Below are 13,857 nucleotides of genomic sequence, written 5' to 3' on the forward strand. Positions count from 1 at the left end.
GACATTTTAGACAATGGAGAGCCTATATGATGAATTTATCATGGCAGAGAACCTGATTGACAAATACCTGTTCTACTAAAACAAGCTTTCAGACTTCGTATATTTGGATATTTTTGGAGAGCTGGAAAATAATTCCTACAAATCTAAAAGTTTGTTGTTGCTATAAGTAAAATCCTAAGTATTCCGTGCTCAACAGCTTTTGTTGAGAGGGTATTTACTTTGATGTCATAACATTGGGCTGACACCAGGAATCAATGAAATGTGGGCTGCTAAGAGCAGAGCTGCAAGTCATCGTGAATTTTATGTTTGACAGCATTTAGTCTTACTACTACATAAAAGAAAAGAAGGATGTCCTAAAGGCTGAAGGTAGTTCAGAGAAATATTATTGGGAAACATAAAAGTAAAAATCTCCTACTGTATTATGGGACAGAAAGAAACATGTCGTTATTGGATTTTTTAATGTGGTAAAATACACTTAACAATATTTATCATTTTAACCATTTGTAAGTATAATTCAATGACATTAAATACACTCACAATGTTGTGTCATCATCACCATTATCTGTAACTGAAACTTTTTATCATTTCCCCCAAAAAACTACATACCCTTTAAACAATAACTCCCCATCTCCCCTTCTCCCAGCTCTTGGTAACCACCATTGTGCTTTCGGTCTCTATGAATTTGACTACTCTAGGTACCTCATATAAGTTGAATCACACAGTACTTGTCCTTTTGTGACTGGCTTATTTCACTCAGCATAATTTCCTCAAGGTTCAACCATGTTGCAGCATGTGTCAGAATGTCCTCCCTTTTTATGGTCAAATAATATTCCATTGTATGGATATACCACATTTTATTTATCCATTCATCTGTCAGCAGACACTTGGATTACTCCCACCTTTTAGTTATTGTAAATAATGCTGCCATGAACATGAGTGCACAAGCATCTCCTAGAGTTCCTGCTTTCAATTATTTTGGGTATGTATCCAAAAGTGGAATCGCTGGTTCATACAGTAGTTCTATGTTTAACCTTTTGAGAAACTGCCAAACTGTTTTCCAGAGCAGTTGTACCATTTTACGTTCCCATCAGCAATGTACAAGTGTTCCAGTTTCTCCATATCCTTGTCAACACTTGTTACTTTCCTTTTTTTATTATAGCCCTCCTAGTAGGTGTGAAGTGATATCTCACTGTGGTTTTGATTTGCATTTCCCTAAGGACTAATGATATTGAGCATATTTCCATGTGTTTATTGGCTACTTGTATATCTTCTTTGAAGAAATATCTGTTTAAGTCCTTTGCCCACTTTTGAATCAGGTTGTTTGGTTTTTTGTTGTTGAGTTTTAGGAGTTCTTTATGTATTTTATTATTACCCCCTTATAAGATAATTGATTTGCAAATATTTTCTCCCATTCAGTAGGTTGTCTTTTCATTTTCTTGGTAGTATCCTTTGATGGGCAAAAGTTCTTAATTTTGATGAAGCCCAATTTTTCTTGCTGTTGTTGTTGTTGCCTGTGCTTTTTTGTCATATCTATGACAAAGTCATGAAGATTTTCCCCAATGTTTTCTTCTAAGAGTTTTATAGTTTTAGCTCTTAAGTTTGGGTCTTTGATCCACTTTGAATTAATGTTTGTATATAGTATAAGGTAAGGGTCCAATTTCACTCTTTTGCATGTGGATATCCAGTTTTCCCAGCACCAATTATTTAAAAGACTGTCCTTTCCCCATTGAATGATCATGGTACACTTGTTGAAACTCAATTGATCACATATGTGAGGGTTTATTTCCAGGCTTTCTATTCTACTGCACTGATCTATATTGTCCAGTTTTCATTATTATAGATTTGTAGTATTTCATTGGGAAGTGTGAGTTCTCTAACTTTATTCTTCTTGTTCAAGATTGTTTTGGCTATTCAGGCCCCTTGCAATTCCATATGAACTTGAGGATCAACTTTTCCATTTCTGTGAAAAAGGCTATTGGTATTTTGATAGGGATTGTGTTGAATCTGTAGATCATTTTGGGTAGTATTGACATCTTAACAACGTTAAGTCTTCTTGGCCATGAACATCGGATATCTTTCCATGTTTATAGATCAGAAGAATTAATATTGTTAACATATCCATACTACCCAAAGCCATCTATGGATAATCCCTATCAAAATCTCAATGGCATTTTTCACAGAAATTGAAAAACAATCCTAAAATTTGTGTGAACTTACAAAACACCCCAAATAGTCAAAGCAATCATGAGAAAGAAGAACAAAGCCTGGAGGCATCACACTTCCTGATTTCAAACTATACTACAAAGTTATAGTAGTCAAAACAATATGGTACTAGCATAAAAATAGAGAGCCCAGAAATAAACCCTCACATATACAGTGAACTAATGTCTTTTTCTTTCATTTGGCTGTGCCGGCACACGGGATCTTCATTGCGGAATGCGGGAGGCATGCGAACTTCTTAGTTGCAGCGTGTGGGATCTAGTTCCCTGACCAGGGATCGAACCCAGGTCCCCTGCATGGGGAGCACAGAGTCTTAGCCACTAGACCACCAGGAAAGTCCCTACAGTGAACTAATTTGACAAAGGAGCAAATAATACTCAACAGGCAAAGGCAAGTCTCTTCAATAAATGGTGCTGGGAAAACTGGATAACCACATAGAGAAGAATGAAATTGGACCCCCATCTTATACAACTCACAAAAAGTTAACTCATATGGATTAAAGATTTAAACATAAGACCTGAAACCATAAAGAGAAAATATTTGTAAATCATATATCTGATAAGGGTCAGATATCCAAAATATATAAAGAACTCATAGAATTCAATACCAACAACAACAAAAGACAGAGGAAGTGAATAAACATTTTTCCAAAAAAGACATACAAATGACCAACAGGTACATGAAAATGTGCTCAACATCACTAATCATTAAGAAAACGCAAATCAAACCCACAGTAAAATATCACCTCACTGTTAGAATGGCTATCATCAAAAAGACAAGAGATAAGTGTTGACGAAGGGAACCGTTGTGAACTGTAGGTAGGAATATGTAAGTTGGTACAACCACTGTGGAAAACAGTATTGGAGGTGCCTAAAAAAATTGGAAATAGAACTATCATATGATCCAGGAATCCCAGTTCTGGGTGTATATCCAGAAGAAATAAAAGCAGGATCTCAAAAAGATATCTGCACCCTCATGTTCACTGCAGCATTACTCACAATAACCAAGGTATGGAAACAACCTAAATATCCATAAGTGGATGAATGGATAAAGCAGATGTGGTATATATATGCAATGGGATATTATTCAGCCATGAGACAGAAGGAAATCCTGCCATTTGTGACAACAAGAATGAACCTTGAGAGTATTATGCTAAGTGAAATAAGTCCAACAGAAAAAGACAAATACAGTATGATCTCACTTACATGTGGAATCTAAAAAAAAACAAGCTCATAAAAACAGAGAATAGAGTGGTGGTTACCAGAGGCTAGGGGCTGAGAGAAATGGGGAGATATTGGGTCAAAGGGTACAAATTCCAATTATAAGATTAACAAGTTCTGGGGATCTAATGTACAGCATGGCGATTATAGTTATTAATCCTGTATAATACACTTGAAATTTGCTAAGAGAGTAGATCTTAAATGTTCTCACCACAAAAAAGAAATGCTAATTATATGACACGGTAGAGGTGTTGGCTAAGGCTACGGTGGTAAGCATTTTGCAATATATATGTGTATCAAATAAACACCTTGTACACCTTAAACTTACACAATGTTACATGTCAATTATATCTCATAAAGTTGTTAAAAATAAATACATAAAGTGTCTGTTTAACCAATCTTACTGTATTTATATTCAATTTTTTAAGTCTTACATTTATGTATCTTAATACATAAATATTAAGATACATAATATTAATACATATATAATAATATAGCCTATAAAATTTAAATAACCAACAAAGTTTTTTTAAAGTCAAAGTAAATTGCTATATCAAAAGACAGAAAGAAACATTATGAAATATATTTTTCTTAACCATATTTGCTTAATTATCCTACTATCAGTTACTACTAATCACTGTTATTGACTAGTTCTGTTGTTTTTTTGTTTAAATAATAGCATTTATGTAACAGAAAAGTAAATAAGACATAATTTCAAATAAACACTCATTTTTGATACTTTGTCTTGTATTTTTACTTTTTTCCAGCTTTACTGAGATATAATTGACAATATTTTTCATATTTTTTATGCTAAAGTAACAACACATTGGCATATAATTTTTATTATGTATTATAATATTATGGGGTTTTTTTGGTCAGGTGTGACGGTATCCTGCATTGGCTCTCTAAGAAGTTGATCATGGCAGGCAGAGTCTTGCCCACATTTTTATATAGCTAGAAACCCCCAGCCTAGAGAATGAGATGGCTCTAACAAAGGTTGGGGGACAAGGTTGGACCCCACTTCTCTGGTGCTCACACATGAAGGACAGCCCTCAGGATATCCTGGGCTGTCCGTTATGTGCCATTGGCACGGGAATCCCAGGATGCAGTGAGTAGCGAGGGAAGACCCACCTGGAACCTCAGGGTGGTCTGCTTGCCCACGAGCTGACCCCTTTCCCTCCAAGGCCCCCTGTTGGCTCCATCACTTACCAGTCTGGACAGGCCCTCGCTCCAATGAAGTTCAAATGACAACTGTGCAAAGAAATACCTGGCAACTTCCCATATGAGCAAAGGACCCACTTCCCACGTTCCCGCTTCCTGGATGGGGTCGGCCTGGCCAGGTGTGGCCTTCAGACTGAGCTGCTCGGTCCTTCAGACTGAGGAATTTTACTTGACAATGCACTTCTGCTAACACCAATTCTCACAAATGTGATAGAGATTTTAAGTCACTCAAAGGTTGGCCACTTTTACCTTTGAAGCAGACAGGATCCATTTCTTGTTTTTGCTAATGGCAACATCCATCACCCAGTCATTATGGCCCTGAAGAAAAGTAGAATTTTAAGAGGACCTAGAAAAAAAAACCTTTGAAAGAACAACCAAAACCCAAAAAACAAAGTCAAGAATCCAACGTTGCTTACTTTTAAGAGCAATTAATTGTGCTTCCCTGGTTTCACCCACGATATTTAAAGTGGAGTACAAAGTGTAAAAGCTTGGGATTCATGTATATATCACAGCACCATATGAGTTTTTAAAAATAGTACTCTGGTGCTTAGCACAATGGGGAAAAAAAAATTATATTCCCAGCTGGTCCCAGAGCACCTCTTGCAGGTTTTTGTTTGCATATTCTTTGTTCTAGGAAATACCACTTAGCAATCCTATTGCTGAGGGAGCTTTTGGCTTCAAGTAACTGCAAACCTACCCACTGTGGCTTAAATAAATGGGGGTTATTTTCCTGGGGTAAAAGGAGTTTAGAGGAGATAAACACTTGCTGGTTCAGACACTTAATGATGTCAGAGCTCTGTGTCAGCATCTGTCTCATTCTTTGGACTTCCCCTAATGGAAAGAGGTGAATGGTGAGGCGTGGTATGAGGGAAGGGAGCAACAGTGAGGTTAAACTGCTGCGCAAAACAAAAGGACAGGAATCGGAGGGCAGAAGAATAGAGAGAGGAGAGGAGAGGAGAAGGGAGGATAGAATGGCCTGATGGGAACACAAAGGGACTTCTAACCACAGTGAGGTTGAACATTCAGTTTTAAGCCATTCACATGCTATGATGTAAACTCCCCTTGCCTCTCCGAACCCACAGAGAAGAGGGTCAGATAGAACAGCTTTGGGATCCTGAATGTTATGGTGATCAAGCGGACACAGTCCACATTTGGGTCACAGGAAGTAGAGAAACCAAGAGTCATCAATGCAAGCATTCACAGCCAAAGGCGGCCATGAGATCACAAGACCAAGGGGTATGCAGAAGTCTTGGGGTGGGGGCACCTGGAACAGAGGCACTGAAGTAGCCAATCCTGGGGCTGCCTAACCTTTGGGTTCTTGTTGTGTTGGACAATCCATCTCCTTACCATACAGCCACTTTGAGTCTCCTCTAACCTGCAGCCAAAAGTACTCACCCACCATTGACACCCACCATTCTGGAGCCCCACAGCTTTCTATGCATGCACAGTAATTTCTGCTGTTCGTAGACACTGCCCCTCCTCGGAGTTTTTGCATTTGCTGCTTCCTCCTCCTGGAACGCCCTTCCCCAAGATCCTCACTCATCCAGCCTTTCTTTGCCATCCAGTTCTCAGCTCAAATGCCACCTTCTCCAAGAGGCCCTCCCCCTGTGCATTAGTCCCTGGAGTCTGTTTCTATCATATCACCCTGTTGTGGCTACTCTGTGTCACTCATCACTATTGAGGATTTGCTTGTCTGACCTTGCCCACAGAGGTGTCAGCTCCATTGCGAACATTTAGGTCTGTCTCACTGTTGTATCCCCAGCACCCAGCACCCAGCATGAAATGAAGAATGAAGCTCAGATCTTCTATCTGAGGCTGGCATTGGTACCTTCAAGGAGAGCTTCCGGTAGCCTTCTCCTACATCCCAAATAGCCACAGTCTTGTCGAACCCTCCAGACACAAGAAAAGAGGCTGGAACACAAAATGAAAGAGTCTCAGGGGGTCACCTTCCTCAACCGTTTCCTCCTCTGGTGAGGCCAAAGCAGGCTGCGGATGCATCTGTGAGGTGCCACCGTGGCTTCACTCTGAGGACACTCAAACCCCTTCTGGGTGTGACTCAACAACCCCCAATCAATTACAGTTGACGCTCGATATTCATGGTAGTTGCGTTCTACAAAGTCATCACAAACACTCAGTGAGTGATGATTGGTCTTAGGGGAAATGGAGGGTTAGGTTCCTGTGAGCCTCTGGTTACAACATTTTCATTAACCCATCAGTACATAACCTTGTTTTCTGTCTGTTTCTGTTTAACGACACCTTAGTTGATACATATTGCTTATTTATTAACATTGATTTCATGGCCGTCAGCATTATAACTCATGTCTGAACGAAGCGTATCTAACATGTGTTTTCCCTGTAAGGCACATCACAGGCTTCTTGCAGTTAGGACACTAGACAGCACTTCAGCACTATGCTGGGGGGCCCCCTTAAACAGCAAAATCATCAACAAAAAGCACAAAATGCAAAAAAGTGGGACTAAATAGATCACAACAAGGACACCTTATGATAAGAGAACTGAAAGAAGGCGGAGGGTCGCCTTGTTCAGCCTCAGCTGGGACCGTGTGCACATGGCAAGCTTGTTGCCGCTCTGCATGTATCTATGGGTGGCTGCAAAAGTGCCAGGAGTATTGATTTTAGGCTTACAAATAAATTTTACCCAGTAGGTAAATTCACAAACACAGAATCCGCAAATAGTGATGACTGACTGACTATACGCAACTCTGAAACCTATAATGCCAAGGACAGAAGCTGGTGGGGCACCTCACAGCGGAGTCTGACTTACACAGAGGCTGCTTCTGAAGAGGGAAACGTTTCTCAAGCCAGGCCCTGACTATGTGCATATTGGCTGGGTACTCCCCTTGACACACAGAGCAAGCCCCACTCCCCACGAGGACTGTGGAGTACAGTAATAACATTTGGCTCCTGGGTGTCAGGAGCATTCACAGCTCTCACTGGGGCCAGTTGCCCCTGGCTGTTTCCTGGCACTGCTCCTGGTCACATCCATGCCCCTTCATCTGGAAACAGCTCCCCAATGTCCCATGCAGAAACACCCCTCACATATTCTCAGTGCCTCTGGCTCAAAGGGTACCGACTCTGACCTCCAGCTCTAAGGATGGGCAAGTCCCACAGGCATGGCCAATCAGAGCCTTTCATCCCCTGCTAAAGGGGCTGGTTCAGAGATGGGCATGTGTCCCCAGCTGAGCCAATGCGAGTCTTCCCTGGGACTTGTGCGGGCACCGCCAGAAAGAGGTTTTCTCTTTCTCTAGGATTGCCAGTGGCCAGAACCTTTGTTGGCCTGGACCACCAGAGGCCATCTTGGCCTCCTTGAGGAGAAAGGTCAATACAAGAGAGAAGCTGAGCTGAAGGATAGAGTGGAAGGGCTGGCTTCCTGAGAGCATTGTCCGAGCGTCTGGACACAGCCCTCCTGAAGGGAGACCAGCTCCTGGACGAAGTGAGAGAGTAGCATGGACATATATACACTACCAAACGTAAAATAGATAGCTAGTGGGAAGCAGCCGCATAGCACAGGGAGATCAGCTCGGTGCTTTATGACCACCTAGAGGGGTGGGATAGGGAGGGTGGGAGGGAGGGAGACGCAAGAGGGAGGGGATATGGGGATATATGTATATGTATAGCTGATTCACTTTGTTATACAGCAGAAACTAACACACCATTGTAAAGCAATTATACTCCAATAAAGATATTAAAAAGAAAAAAAAACAATAAAAGAAATAGATTTTTTTTTAAAAAGTTAATAGATTTATCTTGTTGCTTAAGCTATATCAAACTGAGTTTCCATCATTTGCAAACTTGTGCATATGAATCTCCCTCTTGGCTTTTCTGTTCTCGTGGAAAATAAGTCCACCCTCACCAGTGGCATCATTGGAAATCACCTCTTTATACTAAGGAAAGTCCACATGAATGGAATGTGAGGAAATCTACCCCAGCACTCCCACAGCTGTGGAATCCTTCCACATTTAATTACTCACTGTCTCTGGCAAAGTGGCAGGAGCTCACGGAACCTTCATGACCCTGCATCAGAGTCACACAGGCTCCACGGTTTCGAAACTCCCCTGTATGGACGTTCCATATTTTTAAGGTTTTATCCCAAGAGCTTGTACACAGGAAATGGCCACTGAAGGTAAAACAGCAGTTCGAGATTGCATTGGTGTGTGCTCTGAAACATATATGGAAGGGTGCACACATTAGTACATCACTCCTGGAGGATCCGAGGACATGCTAAAGGGGAAGTGAGTGGAGGGGGCATTGGAGCTGATCCCCTGTGACCTCATGGACATCATTCCTTTGATCACTGCCTAAATGGTCTAAATATTAATTACTCTGACTATGTCACACTGTTCCAGGATGTCCCAATAATGGCAATATTGACTTTTTTTTGCTGGATAATTCTTTGTGGTAGGGGGCTGTCCTATGCATTGTAGGATGTTTAGCAACATCCCTGAGTTCTACTCACTATATGCTGGTAGCCTCCACACGCAGTTGTGACGACCAAAAAATGTCCCCAGATATTACCAAATGTCCACTGGGGGACAAAATTGCCCCTGGCTGAGAACCACTGCCCTATTCAGAGCTGCTTGAGGCTTGAGGAAAAAGAGCAGCTGGAAAAGTTGTCAGTGATTGATAGTTAATGGACTAACAGCCTTTCAGGTTTAAAGTGGGTCTCTCCTGCTCCCCCTCCCTCCTCGTTTCTCTCCCAGACATGGGCGCACGGCTCCTTCCACCCATCCACCTCTCCCACTCCTCTCTCACTCACTCCCCCTACTTCTCCTCACCCCAAATGCTCTCTTTTTTCCTTTCCCTCTCTCTTTATCTGTCTTCAGTGTCACTAAAGCATATTTTAATATTGGGCATTTAATTAATAAAGTTTGGGGTTATTCATTCTCAATTTTTAAATGTCTTATTTTTTTAGAGAAAAGAATTGTCAGAATTTTGCTCTTCTTTGTTTTGTTATGATCTTCAAAGTATTTTCCCTGTGACTGTCATCTCCTGTTACAAACAGAGTTTTCAAGCAAACTTATAAACATAATTGAGCATCTCTGAGTAGCCTGGATTATAATATCAATTCATCTAAATGAAGAAAAGTTTGAACAAAACAGTTTTCTAGAGTTCAAGTCAGAGTTTTAGAGTCTTTTAGTTCTTTGAAGCTCACAAACTGAGTAGGATCAAAGGAGAAGAAATGTCAGCTTCCCAGGGGTGTCCAGGCTTAAAATGTCCAAATCCCAGTGCCTGGTGGGGCAAGAACCATCCCAGCATATACTGGAGATGAATAACAAGCCCTCCTCTGAATCCAGAGACTGTCACTGAGGTTTAAACCAAGGCTCTCTCTCTTTTCCAGGATGAGGCTCTCATTTCAGATAAACTCCACATATCATAAAAGACCATTTTACTTAGTACAAAAGTCTGGGGAAAGCGTTCTGGATAAGATGGAGTCAGTGTACTGCTCCCCTTTCCTCCTGCTAAGTACAGCTAACAGGGGCTTCCCTGGTGGCATAGTGGTTAAGAATCCGCCTGCCAATGCAGGGCACACAGGTTCGAACCCTGGTCCGGGAAGATCCCACATGCCTCAGAGCAACCCCGCAGAGCAACTCAGCCCGTGTGCCACAACTACTGAGCCCACGTGCCACAACTACTGAAGTCCGCCTGCCTAGAGCCTGGCTCTGCAACAAGAGAAGCCACAGCAATGAGAAGCCCGCACACAGCAACAAAGACCCAATGCAGCCAAAAATAAATAAATAAAATAAATTTATTTTTTTTAAAAAAGTACAGCTAACAACCCTGGGCATTTATAAAGCAAACAGAAGACTGCAAAAGGTGGAGAAGAGAAGGCAGACCAGCTAAGGATCTTGGGACCCAAGGATGGCATGCTGTTGAGTCCCTGTAGTTTTCTTTTTGTTTCTTATATCCTGGACTGGGTACCGGGAAAGTCTGCAACCCCCAAAACAATAAGGACTGGATAAAAAGCTCCCAAGAAAAGCCTGTTCTCCCTAGCCAAAGGGATTGCCTAGTAAGACAGAAAACCTTTACACAATGTCTGCCTTACTCCAGCCAAAAATCTTGGGAAAAACTGCAATCCCATCCCCACCACTGTCAGCAAAGTCTAGACTGCCACCCTTGCCAAGCTCTAATGAGGTAGCCTGCTAAAACAGAAGATTTAAGTAAGACTTAGAGTCTCATAATGCAACACTCAAAATGCCCAGGATGCAACTGAAATTCACTCATCATACTAAGAGCCAGGAAAATCTCAACATGACGGGAAAGAGAGTCAACAGACGCCAATACTGAGATGACGCAGATGTTAAAATTATCTGACAAGGATTTTTAAGTCGCCATCACAAAAATGCTTTGATGGACAATTATAATCGTGCTTGAAATAAACAAAAAGATTGAAAGCCTCAGCAAAGAAATAGAAGATATAAAGAATGACCAAATGGAAATTTTAGAACTGAAAAATACAATAACAACAACAACAAAAACCCTCAATGGAGAAGATAGAGGAAATAATCAGTAAATATGAAGACAGACAATATAACTTAACCAATCCAAAAAATAGACTGAAAGAAAACAGAGCCTCAGAAACCTGTGAGACTATAACAAAATACCTAACGTTTGGGTCATCAACATCTCAGAAGAAAGGGAGAAATAACATAGACCTGAAAAAATAATCAAATAAATTGTCTAGAATTTTACCAAATTTGGCAAAGGACAGATTCAAAAAGCTGAGTGAAGCCCAAGTAGGATAAACCCAAAGAAATCTATACACAGACACATTGTAATTAAACTTTTGAAAAGTAGAGAAAAAGAAAAAAATCTTGAAGGCAACGAAAGAGAAATGACACCTTACTTATAGGGGAAAAACAATTTGAACGGCAGTGGATTCTTCATCAGAAACCACGGTGGTCAGAAAAAAGTGATATGACAGTTTTCAAATGATGAAAGAAAAGAACTGTCAGCCCAGATTTCTATATCCAGCAAAAAATATCCTTCAGGATGGAAGGAGGAATCAAGACATTTTCAGATGAAGGAAAACAAAGAGAACTTGTTGCCCTCAGACCTACCCTAAAATAATAGCTAAAGGAAATTTTTCTAAACAGAAAGAAAATAGTGAAAGAAGGAAACTTGGAATACCAGAAAACAGAACATGGTAAGCAAAAGTATGGGTAAATACAATAGATTTTCCTTCTCCTCTTGAGTTTTCTAAATTATGTTTGACAACTGATGCAAAAAAATTATAACAAACTACTTGTGTTTATTCCTTGCAAGCTTCAAAATCAGTTGAGATTATGAATTTTCAAACTTCTCTAGTAAGACCAGCTATATAATTTGCAGGGCCCAGTACAAGATTAAAATGCAAGGTGCCAGTTTCTCAAAAAGCTTTACATAATATTACCACATGATCCAGAAATTCCTCTCCTAGATATATAGCCAAAAGAATTGAAAGCAGGGACTTGAACAGATATTTGTACACCAGTGTTCATTGCAGCATTATTCACAACAGCTAAAAGACAGAAGCAACTCATGTTCCTCAACAGATAAATAGATAAACAAAATGTGGTATATACATGCAATGGAATATTGTTCAGTCATAAAAAGGAATGAAACTCTAATACATGCTATAACATATATGAACCTTAAAAACATTATGTTAGCCACCATCACCCTGATACCAAAACCAGACAAAGATGTCACAGAGAAAGAAAACTATAGGCCAATATCACTGATGAACATAGATGCAAAAATCCTCAACAAAATACTAGCAAACAGAATCCAACAGCACATTAAAAGGATCATACACCATGATCAAGTGGGGTTTATCCCAGGAATGCAAGGATTCTTCAATATATGCAAATCAATCAATGTGATACACTATATTAACAAATTGAAGAATAAAAACCATATGATCATCTCAATAGATGCAGAAAAAGCTTTTGACAAAATTCAACACCCATTTATGATGAAAACCCTCCAGAAAGTAGGCACAGAGGGAACTTACCTCAACATAATAAAGGCCATATATGACAAACCCACAGCCAACATCATCCTCAATGGTGAAAAACTGAAACCATTTCCACTAAGATCAGGAACAAGACACGGTTGCCCACTCTCACCACTATTATTCAACATTGTTTTGGAAGTTTTAGCCACAGCAATCAGAGAAGAAAAAGAAATAAAAGGAATCCAAATCAGAAAAGAAGAAGTAAAGCTGTCACTGTTTGCAGATGACATGATACTATACATAGAGAATCCTAAAGACGCTACCAGAAAACTACTAGAGCTAATCAATGAATTTGGTAAAGTAGCAGAATACAAAATTAATGCACAGAAATCTCTTGTATTCCCATACACTAATGATGAAAAATCTGAAAGTGAAATTAAGAAAACACTCCCATTTACCATTGCAACAAAAAGAATAAAATACTTAGGAATAAACCTACCTAAGGAGACAAAAGATCTGTATGCAGAAAACTATAAGACACTGATGAAATAAATTAAAGATGATACAAGCAGATGGAGAGATATATCATGTTCTTGGATTGGAAGAATCAACATTGTGAAAATGACTATACTACCCAAAGCAATCTACAGATTCAGTGCAATCCCTATCAAACTACCAATGGCATTTTTCACAGAACTAGAACAAAAAATTTCACACTTTGTATGGAAACACAAAAGACCCCGAATAGCCAAAGCAATCTTGAGAAAGAAAAACGGAGCTGGAGGAATCAGGCTCCCTGATTTCAGACTATACTACAAAGCTACAGTAATCAAGACAGTATGGTACTGGCACAAAAACAGAAATATAGATCAATGGACCAGGATAGAAAGCCCAGAGATAAACCCACGCACATATGGTCACCTTATCTTTGATGAAGGAGGCAAGAATATACAATGGAGAAAAGACAGCCTCTTCAATAAGTGGTGCTGGGAAATCTGGACAGCTACATGTAAAAGAATGAAATTAGAACACTCCCTAACACCATACACAAAAATAAACTCAAAATGGATTAAAGACCTAAATGAGAGGCCAGACACTATCAAACTCTTAGAGGAAAACATAGGCAGAACACTCTATGACATAAATCAGAGCAAGATCCTTTTTGACCCACCTCCTAAAGAAATGGAAATAAAAATAAAAATAAACAAATGGGACCTAATGAAACTTAAAAGCTTTTGCACA

General features: G+C 40.0%; 1 protein-coding gene across 1 annotated transcript in view; it reads right to left on the bottom strand.

Annotated features, from left to right (window-relative positions):
- The window catches only part of WDR88 (WD repeat domain 88), a 47,278-nt gene that overhangs the window by 6,000 nt on the left and 27,421 nt on the right, over positions 1–13,857 (bottom strand). The window contains exons 7-9 of the mRNA XM_082437598.1: positions 8,651–8,838; positions 6,490–6,572; positions 4,911–4,979 (exon numbers count right to left, since the gene is read on the bottom strand). Of these exons, the coding sequence (XP_082293724.1) occupies positions 4,911–4,979; positions 6,490–6,572; positions 8,651–8,838 (340 nt within the window). The remainder of the gene's footprint in view (positions 1–4,910; positions 4,980–6,489; positions 6,573–8,650; positions 8,839–13,857) is intronic.

The sequence above is a fragment of the Balaenoptera physalus genome (assembly GCF_965194825.1).
Source record: "Balaenoptera physalus genome assembly, chromosome: 19".
In the NCBI taxonomy this organism is placed as follows: domain Eukaryota; kingdom Metazoa; phylum Chordata; class Mammalia; order Artiodactyla; family Balaenopteridae; genus Balaenoptera; species Balaenoptera physalus.